The 20,617-nt window shown below is 48.3% G+C and overlaps 1 protein-coding gene across 2 annotated transcripts in view; it reads right to left on the bottom strand.

Moving 5' to 3' along the window:
* ERI3 (ERI1 exoribonuclease family member 3) overlaps window positions 1–20,617 on the bottom strand; it is a 136,269-nt gene that overhangs the window by 89,424 nt on the left and 26,228 nt on the right. For both annotated transcript variants that reach the window (XM_050901260.1, XM_050901261.1), the window contains exons 4-5: window positions 15,375–15,434; window positions 13,037–13,128 (exon numbers count right to left, since the gene is read on the bottom strand). In XM_050901260.1, the coding sequence (XP_050757217.1) occupies window positions 13,037–13,128; window positions 15,375–15,434 (152 nt within the window). The remainder of the gene's footprint in view (window positions 1–13,036; window positions 13,129–15,374; window positions 15,435–20,617) is intronic.

A 20,617-nucleotide genomic window follows, 5' to 3' on the forward strand; every position in this document is an offset into this window, starting at 1 on the left:
AACACTTGGGACTTACAGCAGCACTGGCTGAAATGCCTGAACACCCATCACATGCTAACAGCCAGATCCCTCTTCTCTACATTTTTGCTGGGTACTAAGAAATTTGGGAGAACCTCAACACCCATGCTTTCCAAGCAGCTAGCCTGTGAATGGAAAAGGCTGTTACCCCAGACTGCAACCAGAGCAGTGTATACACTAGGAAAAGAATTCTGCCACAAAAAGCACACAGGGCAAGTGGCTCGTTGTGACTCGCTTGTCCTGCAAAGCACTGTGTGCCTTCCACTGCCATCAACCTTAATGAAACATGAAGGCATTTAACACCATGCAAGATCTGGCCCTTTTATGGGTATCTGTCTGTGCGTCAGCTAGATGCTGGCAGAGATGCTCTCTCAACATTAAAAGCAAGGCTGTAACACAGCAGGTATTCAGCCTCCAAAAGAAGATGTTCATCAACAATTGCACACACATGATGCTACAATAAATCTATGTGCTACTGCTTAACAGCTTCTCTTAAAAAGATTCATAGCTCTATTTACTGGGCCTGATTCTGCTGCTATGCATGCGGGAGTAAATCTGGAGTAACTCTACCTGGAGTTATTAAGTAGCCAGTGAGAGTACGATCAGAATTGAGCCTTTTGATTTTTAAATAACTACTTAATTACCATGCAGGAAAACAGAGCTCAGTGGCTCCATGGTTCAGTTGAGGTTAGGAGTGCAGTAGGCAGAAGCTTTGCACTCCTCCATACCAAGTCCTCCAGATCGGTGAAGGGGTAGAGCAAATGCTCTCACCAGCCCTTCCAGACAGGGAGGACAACTGGGTGGACTTCCCTTTGACATCAGAAATGCATGACGCAGCTCCCAAGGAAAGAGAAACTGGAAAGTTCCCAAGGCTGAGGTCGTGCCCCCAGCCTTGGGAACCTGACACTATGAAAAACTCTTAAAAACCGATTTCTACACACAAGCTTGCTGTGACAGTCCATCTGCTTACTAAATATGACATTATACAGCATCTTATCAATAGGAGTGTACAAAATTGGATACCACGTACATCTACCACACAGGCATGTTCTCAGTGAAAGTCACCCATCATGACCACAGGCTGCAGCAGGTGAACTTCCAATTTGTCATCAGGAACAACTCTTCACCATGCAGGTAGTAAAGCACTGGAACAGATTGGTGGTGGAATCTCCTCCCCTGGAGACATTCAAACTCATCTGGAGAAGACCCTGAGCAACCTGATCTAAGTTTGAAGTTAGTTCTGCTTTGAGCAGGGGGCTGGATCTCTAGAGATATCTATTTAAATTATTCTGTGATTCACACTGCCGTGGAGCCTGATTACAAAGAGCATGTCCTTTCTCTGCCTATATGGTCTCCTATGAAGCCTTTCATAGAGACACTAATTTAGTAATCACCTGGTCCTCTGCATACTAGCTGTTTTAAGAGGGAGCGTTCAGACTCCTGCCGCAGAATACTGTAATTACGCACTGCATAAGGGAATATATCTGATGCAATGGATGTACCCACAACGCATCGTGTCCAAGCCCCCTCAAAACCAAAACATGCACAAAAACTAAGCTAAAATTAAACGTGCTTCTCCTCCTACTGCACATTTCCCATTGCAGAAGTGTTTGTCCCCAGGAAACCGGAGCATGCAATACCTAGAGCAAGGCGCTGCTCTAGAACTGAGAAGACACGTCCTGTCTCAGTCCTTCCTTAGACCTGCTGTGCGACAGGCAGGAGGAAACCTTGCCTCTTCCATGCCTTGCCTGTCCAGACCATTTAGCGTATAAACTCTTCAGGACAAGGGCTTCTCTGCTATGAGTCATAAACTGTTTAGTGCCTAATGGTAAAGCCTATAGACGCTTAACATAATACAATCATGTCACTTAAAGGCCATTAGTCTCCAGTCTAAACAGCACTTTTCCAGTCACAAAGGGGACCTGCCGACTCAGGAAGGCAGGATAAGGGACGTGGGTGGCCAGTCGGGTCACTGGACTTGCAGACACCCGACGTGAGGCCCCAAGCAGGACGGAGCCCAGCCAAACAGCATGGGGGAAAGCCATGGCAGCTCTAGCAATCAAAGAGCGTTATCTTTTGGGCTTTCTTGAACCACCTGAACTAGCTGAAAGACCCTGCCTGCCAGGTGAAAAACCTCTCCACCTCCAGCCACGGCTGTAGCGCTTGCAAGGGGGGCAGGAGCCCACACAGAGGGTCTCCAGCCTTCTGCATCACTCACCGAAGCAGATCATTTATCTACAAGAAAATATGCCATTCTGTCTTGTGACACTGTTTGAACCCCTCTTCTTTCCTGGCACCACACCATCCAGGTCTACTCTCTCAACTGACTTCTGTGATTACCTCTTCTTCCCTCTCCCTACCAAAGGGAAGAGAGAAATCCTAGAAGGAGCCAGTGGGATGGAGTAAACCCCCTCCCTGTCCACTCTGATGATACACAACCCAAAAATATATGCACAACAGCTCCATGGGCTCTCTGCACAGCCTCCAGGCTGGCAGCAGTAGGGAGCCTGGCACGTCACGGAACAGGGTCCAAGCACAAGTTTCTATGCAGCTGCAAATTACATCTGCACGAGGGGAAACAAGTTTGTCTTTTCCTTGCGGGGAAGAGACCGCTCCCCACCTCCAAGCACAAGCTGCCATTAGTATTTACTTCGCCAGAGAGAAGGAGCAGCGAATTCTCCAGAGCAAAGGACAAGTGCAGCAATTAGGATGCAGGGGCTGCGGGAGCTGTTTAACAGCACGACCTGGAGGTCAGTGCCGCCAACTCCCAGCCCTGCATAAATATTGTATGAGTCGGGGAGAGGGGCTGTTACAGCCACCCTCAGCGCCAGCCCTCCCCCCTCCATCACCACTCTGCATCTAGCTAGATATGCCAGCAACATTATTTACAGATGTGACAGTCGGGAAAATCACTTGAGTAACTAGGGGAATAGGAAAGAGGGCTGCTCGGTGGAGCAGGCGCCTGGGAGCGGGCTCCCATCCGCACCTTCTGCTTCCCCTTGCAGGGTGCATCTCTGCATGGGTAATTGCCAGACAGCACGGCCCGTTCTCAAACCGGAGGATGAAATACCACCAAGGACAAGGAGGGGAGGCTGTGAGCTCCCCTCTCAAAGGTTGCACAGGGGTTTGATTATCAATGCTGCTGAAGGACACTTCAGCCAGCAGCTGCTTTCCAGTTTCCTATCAGTATCTCTGCTAGACCCTCCCTTTGGAGGGAGCTTTATAGCAATATAATGAGAGGCTTTATAGAGAGCTTCCCCTCAGACTCTGTCCATGCAGCTCTGCAGAAGGGCCCCTACTCCAACACAGCCACAGCGGCCTCATGCCTGCAGAGACTCCCCCAGCTGCTCTGTTTTGTACCAACCACCTTCTTCACCCGTGACCTGTCCGCTGTTTATTCTCTGAAGGATCATCTTCACCTGCAGCTTCAGCCACGCTGATCGGCACTGTTCCTACTGCATCCTGGAAGGACCTCTCATTCCTCTGCCCATTTTTTTTGCTGGAAACGCCAGTCGACTGCACGTTTGCCATGATGCTCTACACAAATACAAACCTACCTTCAGGTTCACTGAGGCTGTAGGCTACCAAGGACAAGGACACAGGCCATTCTTCAACTGTACCAGCAGCCCATGAATTCCTAGGGGCACACAGCTAATAAACACTACTGCCCTGGGAAGCACACAACGGCTGCAAGATAGGAAACACAGCCTGGATGTGCTTCTGCCCACGATACCCCTCCAGAAATTCCTCCACTGCTCTGTGGCTGGTTGCTGAATCCAGGGAAGGCAGAAGCCCGGTCTCACCATTTTCAGCTTTCCTGAACTCACTGTGCAATTAATGGGCTTAATTACTGACGGCAAAGGCAGGGAAGGGAGGAAAGAAAGAAAAAGCCAATGAGAAGGGAATGATGTGGGGGTGGCGGGCACCAAAGGTCTCCGAAGATCTTCCCTCAGCCTAGAGCAGAGAAAGAGCCCCTAGCCGCTCTGCCGCTCCCACGGCCCTGCTCTAATGCTCCCTGACATGCCTCTGAAGACAGCGAGCTGTTTGCAGTCACCACCGTGATTTGTTAGTAATTATTTTCACGGTGTCACATTGCTGTCACTCTCTTAACAAAGAGACAGGCAGCCCCAGGCTGCCTGCGAGAAAGAACCAGCAGAGAAAAGGAATTGTCAGGCACCCAGGGATCCTCTTTGCTTCCCGGGTTTCACAACCAGAGTCCTTACCAGCTTCTAAAGAAACTTCTGAGGAGAAGTGGCAAGTCAGAATCATCTCCCATCCTGGTCACAGCAAGAAGAATTAATTACTTAGCCCTCTCCTAATTTCACCTTACCTGTAAATCCAGTGCAAGACCCAGGTGCTTAGAGCCCCTTAAGCCAGAGATTTGCTTCAGGCCTGCAGCAAACGCAAAAAAACTTTGGCAATTGATGACTTTTAGCGTTCTCCTTGCGAGCTCCAATTTCTTTTCATGTGGTCTTGCCATTAGACCACACTTCCCAAGCACGGCAACCCTGATGACAAACCCCTGCGTAAGCCTATCCCTCATACGCATTAACCCTCCAGACCAGCCACACGTGCTCTCCCTACACCAGTCTCATTAATTCCAATGAACTGCTGTGCTCCGCGTGCCAGTAACATTTCACTTGGCATTTCACAATGCCAGGGGACCTCGACAGTTTCCTCACACCTGAAATACACAGCCTAATGGCTTGCTGTCTCTGTTTTCTCATATGCAGCGCGGTGACTTGACAAGAACCTCCCCTTGAACCACCTCCCATCCATCCATCCATCCATCTCACACCTGCTGTGCAACTGCAGCCATCCATCCTTCGGCTGACTTGTCAGTCCAAGGTAATCACTCCTTTCCCGGTAAGCGTGGAGCTTACTTGGGCCCCCAAGGAATGGAAGCTATTTTGGCACCTGAAGTGTCACACAATATAAGGATATAGAGATGAAAGACTGAGACACCTGGTCAGCCAGCCCCTAAAGTGCTCTTGATCTCTACGCAGAAAGCAAGTGGACGTCCTCCACAGCAATTCAAAGTTTGAATTACTCCCGGCAGAAGCGTTCTTCCCCTTCCTGCTTACTGACGGTGCACAAGGGTCAGTCCCTGCAGCTGCGGGGAGACTTATGGGTATTAATTCACCCTCTTAGCACAGGGAAAGTTTGGAAATACTAAGCGTCACAGTCTAAGCAACACCCTTCTGCCTAAGCAATACCCTTCTGCAATTAACTGCATGGAAGAGCACTGACTCAGAGGGCAGCTCCTTTTCAGGGGTCCTTTTAATAACCAAGAAATGGCACATACATGCTGTGAAGAATTAGGATCACCATTGGGAAGCTAAATGGTCCATAAAATGTAACAGTTCTCTTCCGAGCTGGGAACACAGCAAGCTGGAGGAGAGTTCTTGGCAACCTCCCACCAGCCTCCTCCCTCCGCCCAGTTTGCAGGGGACACACGTGACTCCAGGCAGGGACGGAGCTGAACTCAGCTGGTGCCCAGGCACCTCCAGCACGCTGGCCGATCATCGGCGCCCAGACCTGGCTCAACACCCAGATGGAAAAACTGAAGCAGGGAAATTAGGAGATGACCAAGAGGCACCTACAGAGGGAAGACGAAGTGTGTCCCAGAGCATAGGCACTGGGCAGAGGGGAGGAGAAAGCCCTGCTCAGAGAGTCAGACAAAACTGGTGGGACCAAGGCAGGACAAAGTCCTGGGCAGCATGAGCTTCCCACACACAGCCTTGCCAGCACATCGCACTGCTTCCTCAGTCTTCTTCCCCCCAACTCCTCTATTCTGCTCTTTCTTCTAGTACCACCTCCACATGCCTCATGTCATTGCTAACACCTGGTCCAGAGCAGTCTCTGAGCACAAGACACCGTCTTTGGGGTGGCAGGCTGAGGGCAGTACCCTGGCCAAACGCACAGAAAAAGGCGACTCCAACGTGGAACGGAGTCAGCTCAAAAAGTTAGTCTGCAGCTCCGGCATCCTCCTGAGAGTCCTGCACACACCCAGACATCCACTCCTCAGGATACAGAGAGTTGCTGGACAAGGCACATGAAAATACGCTGGAGGGAAAATACCAGGGATGACCTCAAGATGGCCCAGTAGGTCTTTGCCAGCCAGGAGCTTCAGGAGGAAAGGGACTGAACCCATCCAGGAAAATGGCTCCCAACAGGCAACAAACATGCAAACAAAATAAAATGCTTTCAAGAAAGCTACCGACTTATACAAGGCTTGAATAGAGCAAGTGAAAGGGGAAGGACGCTGCTCCCAGGCTGGCAGTATTTTTCAAGCGGAGCTCTCTAAGCAGAGAAGCCATGAGAGCATCACTCCCAGCCAAGCCACTGGGAGGGCAGCACTGGTGCCAACACACAACTGCTTTGCTTCAGCTGGGAAGTAAGAAGAGCTGGGATCCAAAGGGAGACAGCTGACATTTTAACCCCAGCATGAAACACTACAGCTGTCCAATGCTAGAAAAATTAAGCTTTTTTAAGTAATAAAGAAAATTCACACTTTGTGAAGCTAATCCTATTTTTCACACATGCCACAGACAACAAAATTCAGATGGCAAACAGCCCTCCAGTGGTTTATCCTCTACAGTCCCCAAGCCAACCAGCTTTTCAGTTCCCCAGGGCACAGGATAACCACGATGCTGAGTTGCTATTAGAGGGCGCTCTCATACAGACAGAGGCCAGGGTGTGCTTTTTACCAAATATCCATTATAGATCCATTGATTTTGAAATGGTTTTGCCTGAATTCACTACAACGCTGGACACAGAATTCACCTTAGCGATTCCTGCCGCAGAGGGAATTATGGTTCCTTACTGTATGAGCAGATGACACCGAGACCAACAGCTTGCATTCAGCTCTGTGTGACTGTTTCCAAACACAGCTTGAGTTCAGGTATCCAGGGATGGAAAATCCACCTTCTCCATTCATTATCCCATCCCGACGGTTCAGTGCTGGAAATAAAATACTTGATGCAATGCCTGTCTCATTCCCCCCTACACTGTAAATTTATTCCAAGTTTCTCCACCATCTTTCACGCTGTTTCCAACTTCTTTGGTCCTAATTCCCAAGCAGCAGAGTCTATGCTCCCCAGAGTGCATCGGGCATCACAGCTCAATAAATCTGTGGCCACTACAGCCCTGACTATGACAAATGTCTTTGCTATGACGTGCCAGACAAGTAGCAGACCTGAAGGTGATAGTCCATTGCATGATGATCCCTATGCAAAGATTTCATGTCCAAAGCCTAACCAAAAGGCATTCCCAGAGTCACACATCTGAGACAACATAACTTGCAGAAGCTCATGCAACCAATGGATTTCAAACAAAGGCAATAACAGGAGACAGCCAGGGGAACCGCTGCAGAAGGGTAACAAAAGTCAAGTGTTCTATAGTCATTTTAAATAAGAGTGTATAGAGGGGGAATCTTAAAATCCAAAATTTATTTTGCATAAGTGATATAATTTCCTTTAAAAACAAAAAGCTGGACTGCAGGGTCGCAGAAGTGAATGGGGTCAGTGCTACTCCCTGTAAGTGCTGGAGAAGAGCATGCTCACAAGGCTCCCTTGCTTAGCTCCGGCAAAGCACTTTAGGATGTAATTACATGAACGACTCCATCAGCAAAGCTGACTCGAAAGGTTCCTGACCCTGGATATTCAGTCCCATCCCTGCACTGTAGTTCACACCACCCTCTTCCTTCAGCCAATGTAACCATGTGAAGAGATACACCATAGGCTTGGTCAGCAAAATGATCCCCACTAAAAGCAACAACAAGCAGCTAATCCAAAGATCTTAGCTGGAAAGGAATTGTTTTATTATTTTTAAACACAGATTACTATGTTACCTTTCAGTTACCAGCTCTTTCTTGTTACTCTCAAAGCCACCCTCTGAACATACCTCCTGCCCTGCTGCCACCCAACCAGCCTGCTCTACGCCTTCTCCTGCCTTTCCCGACTTCCCTACGGCTACCCAAGCAGTCCCACTCACTCCATTCAGTGGCTGTCTGCAATTTCACCCCCAGGCAGAGGCTACCAACCCCCTCCCGGTCCTGTGATAAAGAACAGCATGCACAAGGGACACTAACACTATCAATCCTTCTTCATTCATGACCTAAGGCTGATCTCAAATCAAGCCTCCAGGACAGAAGGCTAGAAAGACCAACCCATTGCCACACTCGAGCTGGTCTGAGAAGGCAAGCATCCTCCCAGCCTGTGTAACTTGCAAAGAAAGAATTAAAACAGTAAGATAAAATTAAGCAATGATATAATTTACTGCTCAGAATTTACTAATATGCAACCTAGGAAGAGCACCAAGGGCTATAAACATTTCAAGACACTTCACTGTGTTTTATCACTATATTAGAGAGTACTTGCCTTTTAACACTTATTTAAGAAAATAAAAAACTTCTGAGCAGTAGTTTCCTGTAAAGGCATAAATTAGCATGTTCTGATCAGCCACAGTAAGTGCAGTACAAGCATCTTCATGTCAGAGGTATACAGACCAAAGCCTACATGCATTTTTACCTATGTTCAATGCACTTGCAGAATGATCCAAAACTGGAAGGAGAAGGATTAACTGATGCTCTTGACATTAAGGCACAGGTCTGAGATTCAGCACATGTGGCTTCAGCTCCTTCCTCTGCCTCTGCTTGCCTGCACAACCACAGGCTTATCACTTAACCTCCTGGTACCTCAGCTCTGTAGCTATGAACACACAGTAAAAATGCTTCTTCGGTTGCCAAGATTAATTCACATTGTGCTTAAGAGCAGGCAAACCGGTTCCATACATGGAGGGAGGCAATTTGACATTTCAGAGATAAACCACACTAAAGAGCTTACATTACAAGGGCTCAACCCTGGCAGACACCGGGTACCCTCTTTTCCACTAAAACCATCTCCTGCAGTCAGCAGCTCCCTCAGCCCTTCAGAGGCAGGTTACCCTCACCACCCAATGCCACATCAATGCAATTTGCTTAATGACTAGTGGCAGTTCCATCCTAGGTGCAGGATAAGGTCCAAGCACTAAAGCAGACTATGCCAGGTATCTGAATCCATCCCTGGAGCTGTTAAACTTGGAGGATAGCTCCTTGCAACAGGCTAAAGGAATCCTCCTGCTGAGCACTCGGAGGCCTGAGGACCGTGTGCCTAACGAGGCTGTATCCGCACTCATATTTTAGCTTGGCAGGTCTGGTGCTCCTTTCATGTTTTGCTTCAGGTAGCTCTCTTTAATTAATAAGATTTCTGTGTCGACACAGGGAACTTTCCACCCAGAATGAATGGCCCTTTCTCATTAGAACCACGACTTGTCATGATGTATTCAAGAGCAGGAGTGTGATTCATTCCCTTGTCTGGGAACGAGGGGTGTTGCTGGGGGGTGGGGGGGAGACGAGTCTCTGTAATGAGTGACTGATATTTGCTGAAGTTGATATGCGACTCTGTCGGCTTGAACTGCCTTGTCAGGACAAGCCTTCAGAAAGGTGATATTCCTACTCAAGAGGTTTTCCTCATTAAAGAAATTGCATCTTAACAAGAGGGAAGGGGAGGGGTGGCAGGAGAGCTGCTCTCTCCCCGACTCCAGCCTGGTTCACAGACACAGAGCGCTGAAAGCCAGTTGATCCAAGCGCAGCCAGTAGAGGATCAGTGCTCCATTTCTGAGCCCTCTCGTGCAGTGGGCTCTCTCCAGCAGTGACCAAATCCCTCCAACAGGGACTCTCCTTCTGATGGTGCACCACACCCACAACAAAGCCTTTGGTGGCATGGCCAAGGACCTCGACTCATGCTGAACCTCCATGAGCCCTTCCTAGATGCTTGGTGTCCTCTTTTGGGCACCCAGCTCCTTGTGACTAGTGCTCCCTGTTGTCACAGTGAAGTCAGACAAACAGCTCTGCGGTCTTCCAAGAAAGCTCCAACGTTCAAGAGAAATCAAGTCTGTAGCCACACAGTGCCTCATTCCCTGAAGATCCCCAAGTCAAGCAGAGGCTTCACAGGTCCTTTAGCAGCTGAGTTTCCATCTTGAATCCTGCAGACTCAGATACTGCTAGACACCATCAGCAGAGAGCAGGACCTTGACGATCGTTATTCCTCTAGTGCTTTTCTTTGAGCTACGAGTGCTACACATATTGCAACTCTGGGCTTTGACAGAGCTATTTCCCCACCTTGTCCCCACATCCACCATTGACAGGCTTGTAGATTCCTCCTCTTTGTTCCAGCCACTTCCTCCCATCCAGCTTGCTCACCCCACTGTGCCTCCCAGTGCCCTGGCACCTACCAGTGGCACCTACTGGAAGCACTCACAGTAGACAGGCCTGTCCAGAAGATAGCATGCCTCAGCTCTTCAACAGCACATGCAGACAGAAGCCAAACTAAATGCCCAGGTCATTGCTGGAGAAGCCAGGAACAACGCTGCATGGTTTCCCACCAATAGCCGAGCTAAGGACAATGGAGGACAGGAACTCCAAACCACACGAGACACTGGGTAAGAGGACTGCAGCTTGCTTCACAGGCAGCTGTGCAAGCAGCTGTCATTACTAAGGAAGCTGAGAAAAGGAGCAGCAGAGTTAGGAACAGACCTGCCCCAAGTTGCTGCTCCCTAAGCCAGGAAGTGCTGCACTCACCTCATTGTCCTGAATTCCTCTGGAACTCAGTGGGGTTTCTACCACGCAATGCTTCCATCAACACACTCCTCCGAATATGGACAAGCAGCACCATCTCGCCTCCCACTGCCCCAGTGCCTTCTGTGCCCAGCGTGTGGTCTCGACACGGTAGCAAAGGGCACCAGCTACACCGCAAATCTTGTAGGGAAGCACGGGGTGATTCCCTGGAATACCTCCTGAATGTTCCACATCTCTGAGGCTCTAGCTCCCTGTCTGAGCGGCCTTGTTTCAGCTCTCTGCCTTCCCTCTTTAAAAAGAGATGCTCAGTTCTGCTTTGCTAAACCCTATTTGGCAATGTGTCTAAACACACGCAAACTTAATTAGTTCAGGAGGGAGACTCGGCATTTGTGGTGACGGATAAAAGTAATGGGAAATGAGACAAGTCAGAGCTGGCAGGGAGTCTTCACTCAAGCCTCATTCACTGGCACGGCGCTAATCAGATGTGACGCTACACGCTGCGGCACCCAATCGGCAACAGAGCGGTGCGATGTGCTACTCACCAAGCGGCTGCAGCCAGACTCCCGCTATCCATGTGGCTGGAAACACGAAATGTATTTTCTGCTTTGCCCTGGAGACGCTTCAGGATTGAATTCTGAAGTTAATGGTTTAAAAAAATTTTTTAAAAGAAGAGGGAGAAATGAACCACTCGCTGCAACCTCATGGCCAGGAGTGGAGTCTTCTTTTCCAGACGACTAGTGAGGCACAATCCATGCGAGAGACCACTGCAAATGGTGAACTGAGTATCTCTGCTCCAGAACTGCATGTCCTGCTGAGCCAGCTCACTCCACAACCCCTACAGCTCACCAGAAATGGGGCTCATCTTTACCTCTATTTGCCCACTGCAGAGCTCTGAAGCAAAAAAAAAAAAACCAAACCCAAAAACCAACATCCAGAAGGTTGCCCACTCCATACAGACACCAAGTTAGGATGTCGTTATCTGGGAACCTTGCTATCCCACCATGAAAGCGATGGAAAGATGGGCTTTGAGCAAAGAGAACTCTGTTCCTCACAACCATCAACGGAAGTGGTAAACTGGACTCTCAGAACAGCAATACAGGAGTAAAGAACTGAGAAAAGAGAACAGATGAGAAACAGAAGTTTAGCACATCCCTGCAGCTGTCTTTGTGCTGGTCTCTAATAAAAGTTTAAACATGATATATAAAGAAAAATGAGCCTCACTCTTAATTTAAACCAGTAACACAGGAATTGGCAATATATACCAGCTCTGGACACGGCCCCAGCAGAGACCCAGATTTTGACTCAAAAGCTCGCATACCACACTCCTGTCTGGAGCATGGCAAATTTCTCATCTCCACTAGTGCTTGTGCTGCTGCTTCAGTCCTCATATCTCATGTCTCACTAATCACACCAAGAAGAGGGAAGGAGCTGCCACTCTACAAAGACCACTCTGCAGGGAAGAACTGGTGCTGATTGCTCCCAGACTGTGTGCAGTTTATTTAGGCTTCTGACTTGGGGAAACCCACGTCACAGTGAAAACCAAGTAACACTACTAACGAGTTGTGGATGTCAGTTTAGCATTGGATGTGTCAAGCCCATGCTTTACCGGTGTGATAACAACAGCAGTCTTTATCCAGCACTCTGAGGAAATGAAAAGCTGAAGCGAGATTATAGGAATCCAAGTGAATTCAGCACAGTATGACACTGATCTGCAAACACCTTACAGATTAGACTCATCTAATTCTTAGACATTTAACTCCGTTTTTTTAAATAACATTTTTAGGTTGGTGGTCTAGCTATTTTCATAACAAAACACGCACATACACTGACACTTGCAGATCTCGGTGCAGGTCCCCACCTGGTACTCTCCAGATACAGTCGCCCACCTGATGAAGATGACCTTAACAATAAGAACACCGATGAAGCATGCCAGACTTGGCTTGTACTCTCTTTCCAAAGACTACTCTGTGATTCACATCCTGTTAGTGTGCCAAGATGACAGAGAGAAAGCCTTGCATGCGGAAGTCAGGTAAGGACCATTGCTTGATTTGGGTGTACAGAAACAGAGTTCCACGTATGCGCTCAGAAATATCCATCCCTTTGGAAAGTACATTGGATAAAACGGAAAACATCACAAAGCTCCAGTTTAAACCTTTCTTGGGGTTCTGAAAGGATTCATTCGCTATAGGGAATATCCTAGGCAGTGATCTTGCACTATGCCCAGCACCCACCTGTCTCCTTAAACAACCCTCCACTCCCAATTATGCATGGCAAACAACAATTTCCCTAAGAAACAAAGACTAGGGACAGTCAGAGGCTTGTAAGGACAAAGACGTATGCACTACAGGCAAGCATGGAGCAATAAAGCCCAGAAAAATCTCCCTCCCCTTCCATACTCACATCACTTTCAAATCCCAGTCTCCACAGGTCACAAAAATCGACTTGACGCTGGGATCTAAGAGGCCTTCCTTCGCCATCCACTCGTCAACCCTCTGAAAGGAAGGCAAGAAAAGGGGATGAGTTTTGCAGAGACAGGCCGAGCCACAACAGTTAAACTCAGATAAGCTGCTTGCAATCAAGAGAGAAGAAAATTGTGATCTTATCCACCCTCTCCCTCTCTCTCTTCTCTCTTTGCTTGCCGTCTCAACAACAGCACGTTTGGACCTTTGAAGATTTCTGATAGGAGACATCAGGCAACCAGTGCAGAGATGATCTTATCAGACACCGCAGCAGCTCTGCTCGTGGGGATGGAAGTTGTGCAGTGTTAACAGGACAATACAACTGTGCTGTTACCTGGCATTCCTCCTCCACTTTTCCTTTCCCTGTACAAAATGGGCTCCTAGTGAGCGTAACTTTTGTCCCCTCCAGTGAGGAGAAAACACAGGCATCCTGGGACGGCATCCCTCACCTACAGTATTTCTCACATGCTCCAATTCATACAGCTCCAAGGGGATATGGGAAAGGGAGAGAAACGGAAGGGCTGGGCACACACAGGCACTCTGCAGCAGTAACAAGCAAAGCCACGCGTCCCCTTCCTCTCCAGGCTGGGTCTCTCTTTCCTCCTTACAGTTCTGAGGAGGTGCTTGTTCAGGGCACAGTGTGGATTTAAAGTGAATCCAGTATTCCTGATCAACTTCCCATAAGGACGGATGTTCTGGATCCACTTCAGAAATGGGCCACGTTAATGTGGAGGATGCAAATCCACCACGGGGATTAACCAGGAGGAACTAACCTCGACTAAAACCCCTGCACAGACACTTATTCCAGCTAGAACTAGCAAATGACGTGTGCAAAATCTTCCGGTGGCAGGTGACAGACAATCAGCTGCTATTATGCAGCCTCACTAGCAGCATTTCCAGTGCTTCAGCAAGAGAAATCCCTCCTCTTTTCCCTCTCTTGACACCTTCCGCTCCTGAATAAACTAGCATGCTCCAGAAGCTGCCTGACCTGAATCTCATTTTAACCTAGAAACATGCTGCTGTATGAACACCTTTTCAGTCCAAATAAAAAAAAATCTACAGAAATGTTTCCACGCTCTAAGAAGCTCCCGAAGAAACAGAATGAATCATTTTCTGTAATACTCCAGCAGCGATGTACATTCACCCATCCAGGCAAAGAGGGCTCTTTCTCCTGGGGAAGCAGGCACAGGCATCCGTATGCTTACAGACATGCACCGCTGCTAGGTGCTCTCTGGAGAGCACCAGGGAGAGTTGGGGGTTTGCATGGATGCAAGATGTCACCTTCGCAGAGCACCGTCTTCGGCCCCGTGTCACTGCTGCAGCCTTTCCTGCAGAGGACAGCGTTTCCTTCTGCGACTTACTGTACAACAGCCCTCTGGAGTAAAGCTCTCCCCAAAGCAGCATCCAGCCTCTCAGCCACACTTTCGCCTCCCTTGGGCTGCCGGGACCTTCCAGCCAGCCCCGCACAAGGCTCCCCGGAGCGAGGGACAGCAGCGGTAACCTTTCTACACTCCCTGATGTGAGTGCCCATGAAGTGCTGTCTCCATGGAGGATTTTAAAGCCTTTAATTTGATTTCCTCAGATAAGCAATTGTTGCAATTATTCTGATTAGGAACAATTAGGTAACACAGCAGTGGAAATCCTGACAGAGACAATGCATCGAACACCAACCTGCAGCCCAAGCGGGCTCTGCTTGAGGAGGTTTCCTTCACTATTTGACTACCAACAAAAGCTATTGATGGAAAAATACTTCCAAGCTAATTAAGCCCTAAATGCTGTAGGAATTCAACATTAAACAGATGGCATTATTAGGGCTATATCTGCATTCGCACATCTTCCAGATTAGATTTTAGAGGCATTTTCTTTCTATACTACATGTATTATTGAGCATTTAAATAGGTAGAAAAAATTAATTTAATAAAGTGCTGAGGGAGGGGAAAGAAAATGAAGGCAGAAGCTCCCAGAGCAGTGGTCTCGAGCAATGTCTTGCTGCTTTAAAACTGGCTCAAGCAAGAATCGCCTCTTCTCCTATCTACTGGCAGGAGTTTGGATATCTTGTCAGCACCCTTGACATGAACAGCTGGAGATGACAGATCAATGGTTCAATACTCTCAGCAGCGTGTCACCAACGTGACAGCAAATGTTATTCTAATGAAGCTGTAATCATAGTCAAATTACGCGGTTCGATTCTCAGCAAGGGGAGGGTGCAGTGAAAGAGATGAAGAGGGGACGACAGGACCAGAGGTCAGAGCTCGGGAACTAAAGGTTACTTTGCTTACCTCAAGCACTTGCTGGAGGCTCGGCTGCCCATCCACCATGCCTTGAATAATCCCAGTCAGCTGAAATGAGAGACAAACAGAAAACAGGCATCAGAGCAGCACTCAAAAGATCATTAGAGAGGTCTCCTCTCCTGTCCATCTCACTGCAACCAAAACACACTCCTGTGACCCACATGGACATTGCTGAGGAGCCAGCCACAGCAGAGTGACCCTGGCAGCTCCCCAGCCACAGGCAAGGGCACAGCTTCATCTCAAACACAGAAATGTAGGGGGGCTCCTACCCACACCCTGAAACAGCAAACTCTCAGCAGGGAAACCGCTGCCCTCTGCTTCATGTACTGGCACGATGCCCAAAATCCTGCCCTTTTTCAACATGCATTTCACCAGTTTTGATGTTGCCTTGACTTACACAGGCAGCAGTAACTACTGGGGTCTCTGGTCATCCCCCTGCTGTCGCAGTGACACCAAAATTGTACAGTGTTAGATGAACAGAATAGACCACTATTGGTAAATGAGACCCAGAGTGGATACAGTCATCCTTCCCTGCACTGGGCAGCCAGCACGCGTGCTTTCCCATAGTCCATCACAGCATCCCTCTGCATTTCGAAATTGTATTTAAAACAACCAAATGAAATCTGAAGAAAACCACTTTCTTCCCAAACGCTGGTCTACTCTTTTTCAGGAGGTTCCTTAGGAACAGGTCCTGCCAACAGATAGTCCTACTGACTACCTGGACTGCTGGGCTGTTTAAAGCTAGACACATGCATAAAAAGATGCAGTCTCATGGGCCTCTGCCTGTGTCTGCCCAGGATAGCTTGAGGCACATGGAAAACAGATAATTTTTCTGTCTGCCTTCCAACTGACAAAACTGTCTTTTAACATATTGAATATCGGAGGTCAGTAGCTTGCCATCAATGCACCCAAGTAATTAAAAAAATCATTATTAAAACAAGTGCACACTACAGGATTTCACTTCATATGGCACTTTCCTGAAGCTACACATCTCACAGGTTTTCATAAAATAAAGGTCAAACACAGCCTAGGAGCATGCCCTGCTGTCTGCACACGCATCCAAGCCGCCAGAAGCCATAGCATCCAGTCGAGAGGTGCTGACAGCCCCCTCCACCACCCAGGAGTAACTCTTCCACGCAGACCAGCTCAACCTACTTGTAAAACATAAGCCCTCTCACAAACCACAGGGCTCTGCTTTATTAAATGTGTGGCAACTGAAAGAAGCTCAATGGTTTCTACCTCTCTGTTTCTTTGGCTGCTTGGCTTACAGCACTGAACTCAGAGGAAGGGGAAAAAAAGAGATTAAACTCCAATTAAACTGTAATTACATTTAATGAATACCAAATACCTGACTCACTGAATAAGCTGTAAGTGGAAAGATTATTTTCTCATAGTGACTTCCATGGAATGGTAATATATACCTTTTAGGGAAAGTATTTTAATTTTAAGAATGCAGAGCTCCTCTAGGTGGGTTTCTCAAGTTCATCAAGCCATTATGAGGTGGAATTTTAAGGAAGTGGAGGGACACAGACACTCTTTTATATTCCAGAAACTGTTTTTATATTAATCTCTATTTTAGTTGGGGAACAGCTGCTACCTACAGACTTCCCATACTCTGAGAGGCAAACAGATTTGAAAGATTAATGCACGGCTCTTTAGAGCAGTTTTCAAAGCTCACTGGCTTGCTTTTTGCTTTTCTTGCCTGTCTCTCTCTCCATACATTTGCCTGGCAGAGGTGGACAGCTCATCTACTGCAAAGCACTGGCTCTGCCTCTCAGAGGGCAGCTCAAATCAAACCTCTGGAAGTGGCTGAAAGATGAGCTTTTGGGAAAGGATCATAGCATCATAGAATAGTTTGGGTTGGGAGGGATCTTGAAAGGTCATCCAGTACAATTCCCCCTGCAATGAGCAGGGTCATCTTCAACTAGATCAGGTTGCTCAGAGCCCCGTCCAACCTGACCTTGAATATTTCCAGAGATGGGGCATGTACCACCTCTCTGGGCAACCCATTCCAGTGTTTCACCACCCTCATCGTAAAAAATTTCTTCATTATATTTAGTCTGAATCTACCCTCTTTTAGTTTGAAACCACTACCCCTTGTCGTGTCGCAACAGGCCCTACTAAAAAGTCTGTCCCTATCTTTCTTTAAGCCCCCTTTAAGTATTTAAAGGCCGCAATAAGGTCTCCCTGGAGCCTTCTCTTCTCCAGGCTGAACAACCCCAACTCTCTCAGCCTTTCCTCATAGGAGAGGTGTTCCATCCCTCTGATCATTTTTGTGGCCCTCCTCTGGACCTGCTCCAACACATCCATGTCTTTCCTGTACTAAGGATGACAGGCAACCTTTCGGTATCATGGCCAGCACTGATGTAAACAGCTTCTACCACTCCGGGCACCTTCAGGACTGCATCTGTTCAGCGCCACACCCCTGATGGCCACGGAAGGACAGGGTGAAATGGCCTCATCCAGACATTTCCCATCAGGAGGAGGGAGGGACGGGAAGGTGGTTGAAGAGGTCCCACCAAAGAGTCACTGCTTGATCTTGCCCAAGATCCCTTCCCACCTTCCCTGCCAGGCCAAGCAAAGTACCAACTTACCCATACAAGAACACATCGCCAAGCACACATGCACGCAAGATTCATGCTGCAGAAACTGCACACACAAATACAAAGGGATATACCTGCTCCATGGGTACATTTCAATACAGGTCAGAGAGTGCTCAAAAGGGACCAGATTTTCTACTCTCTCACCCTTTCTGATCCTTTCTGTTATCAGTTATGTCCATCTGTAACACTCAACCTAGTGCATTGGGTCTCTGCTGCATTATCTGGTCTTGCAGCTTTGATAAAGTATAGAAACATAAAACTGCACAATTGTAAAGTTTCACTGGTGATCCCAAGAAGCACATGGTACTTGGGAACATAAACAAGCTATAAGGCATTTATCTTTTTGTACTTTTATTGTCTGTTCCTTCAGGGAAAGAAAAAAAAAAATCAATAAAAATTAATCATAAAAAGAGAGCAAAGTACCATGAAAAAGCCTGTACAAGCACCTTCTGCGTAGAGGGAACCTTTCACTTAAGCTCCTGGCATGAACTTTCTTGGGCATCAGACAAACCACTTGCATCTTCCAAAAGGGCATGATGAGCTTTATATACCTAACAACAGCTTGTAACCACTTGCAAGCACTTTCCACCTCCTCTGTCTAAAAGTTCAGCACACCTCTCATCATAACCAAGCCTCATGACCCGTTGTTTTACAGAAGCAGGTCAAGAGAAAGGGGACCAGATGAGGGCTACAGAGCGAGCCAGCACTGGAAGACATGCTCCTGGCCATTGGTGTGAGGAGTCGGAAGAACCTCCTGTAGCCAGGGGAGAGCACAGACACACCAAAAGCTAAGCAAAGGGATGCCTTGAGGGTGACCACGAGCTCTCCACCCTTGCAGACACCCTTCCTGTGCTGTGCTGTCTTCTTCAAGAATGAAGAGGGATGTGAGAGGTCCTCCAGACCCAAGGAGTAATGTCGAGCAACCCCGGTAATCCTCCCACACACAGCAAAGGCAGCGAGCGGAGGGGAGAGGGGAAAGCAGCAGCACAGCAGACAGGCTCCCATGTAATGTCAACAACACTGCTTTTCCTACAGAGTTTATCTGGGAAACCATCGTATTTCTACTCCAAGACAGTTTGCTGATTACCTAAGCACTTGTCTCTAGCGTACAATCTGATAATCAGGCCTGGTCTTTCTTTGTAGACAAAGAGGCCAATAAATCTCACCCTTCGTAAGTAGAGGTGCCTAGACAAAGTCCTTTACTGGCATTTAGCAAAATGGGTATTTTTCAGAAAACATAAACCAGCTGAAAGTCGATGGCAAGCACTAGAGCTGTGCAGGCAGCAGCTCCACAGGAGCTGGACACGCAGCACGTCCTGGCTGTGTCCCCAGAGTCTCAAGGGAACCTACACCAACAGCACAGGGCTGACCCCTGCGCCTGCCTAGCAGGAGCCACCGACCCCACAGGTCTCTACGCAGCCACTACAGACTCCATAAAAATGTGGCTGCAAATACAAAAGGACATTTTTGCAACTGTTTAGTAGGGTCCTCAGTACGACCAGGTCACCTGTGGCTCTTAGGGCAGGGTTTCAAAGTCAGCCCCAGATACAGGGCCCAGGGACAAGCCCAGTTACCCCTCCAGCATGATCCCACTCCCTGGACCTCATGGCAGCCCCTGCAACAGGCAGGGGGACCGCCAAGCCCGGAGGGACAGGGGCCATGCTGTACACTGAGCAGCATGGGCGTAGTGGGGGAAGTTGCCCAGGAGCCAGTGGCTTCCAGGCTAGGATTAAAACCAGCTCCCCAACCCATGCTGTTAATAACAGAGAACTTGCCAAACCTGGCAAGTTGGACCATTTTGTGCCACCGATACACACAGGTGGGCGGTCTGCGATCATTTTGCCTGCTGGCCTCAGCACTGCCCATTTTTATCCAACTCTGGACACAAGACACCAGACCAAGGTCAGCAGCAGAGTCTGCAGCACAACGCTGCAGCTGGGACACCCATGCCCATCCTGGGGACTCCTGCAAACGCACAGCCAGCACACACACACGGCTTCGCTTGCTTGAGGGTTCCACGCAGGAGACACAAACCTGCAGAGACACAAACAGCTGCTCCAGACTCCCGTGAGCAAGAGAAGACAGAGAAACTGGCACCACGGTGCAAGAGCATTAGATGGGCTGAACGTCTTGGTCACAAAGCTCAGCATCCAGAGAACCTCTCAATGTCCTCAGGCTGCAGCAGGCTGAAGGCTCCGTTCAGCTTGGACAGCCACACGAAGCAAGTCATGCAGACTTTCATGCAAAAACAGAGCTGCAACCTTTAGCAGCGAGGGGAAGGACGCAACAGAGGAATTTCCAGGAAAAGGAATTTTGGTGGGAGTTGATGAGTGAGACGACTTCTCTCTAGAATTTAGATGACATGCAAAACGGACAATTTGGGCTCTACTCTAGAAGATGACATTGCTTTAGCAAAGATCTGGTGCAAGCTGTGAGATTTATCACATTTGTACAAGCATGTGTCCAGCAAGTCTCATGGGGATAAGGACAGCCAAAGTAGTTGTCCAGCCTTCTAGCATTAAGGTTGCAAAACCATTTCCATTATAACCCTGTTTTCACACATTTATAGCTTTCTGAAAGCCCCTCTCCTGGGAACAATGTTTTCTGTGCTTAGTCCTTTTTTTTTTT

This window comes from Gymnogyps californianus, chromosome 8 (assembly GCF_018139145.2).
Source record: "Gymnogyps californianus isolate 813 chromosome 8, ASM1813914v2, whole genome shotgun sequence".
Classification (NCBI taxonomy): Eukaryota; Metazoa; Chordata; class Aves; order Accipitriformes; family Cathartidae; genus Gymnogyps; species Gymnogyps californianus.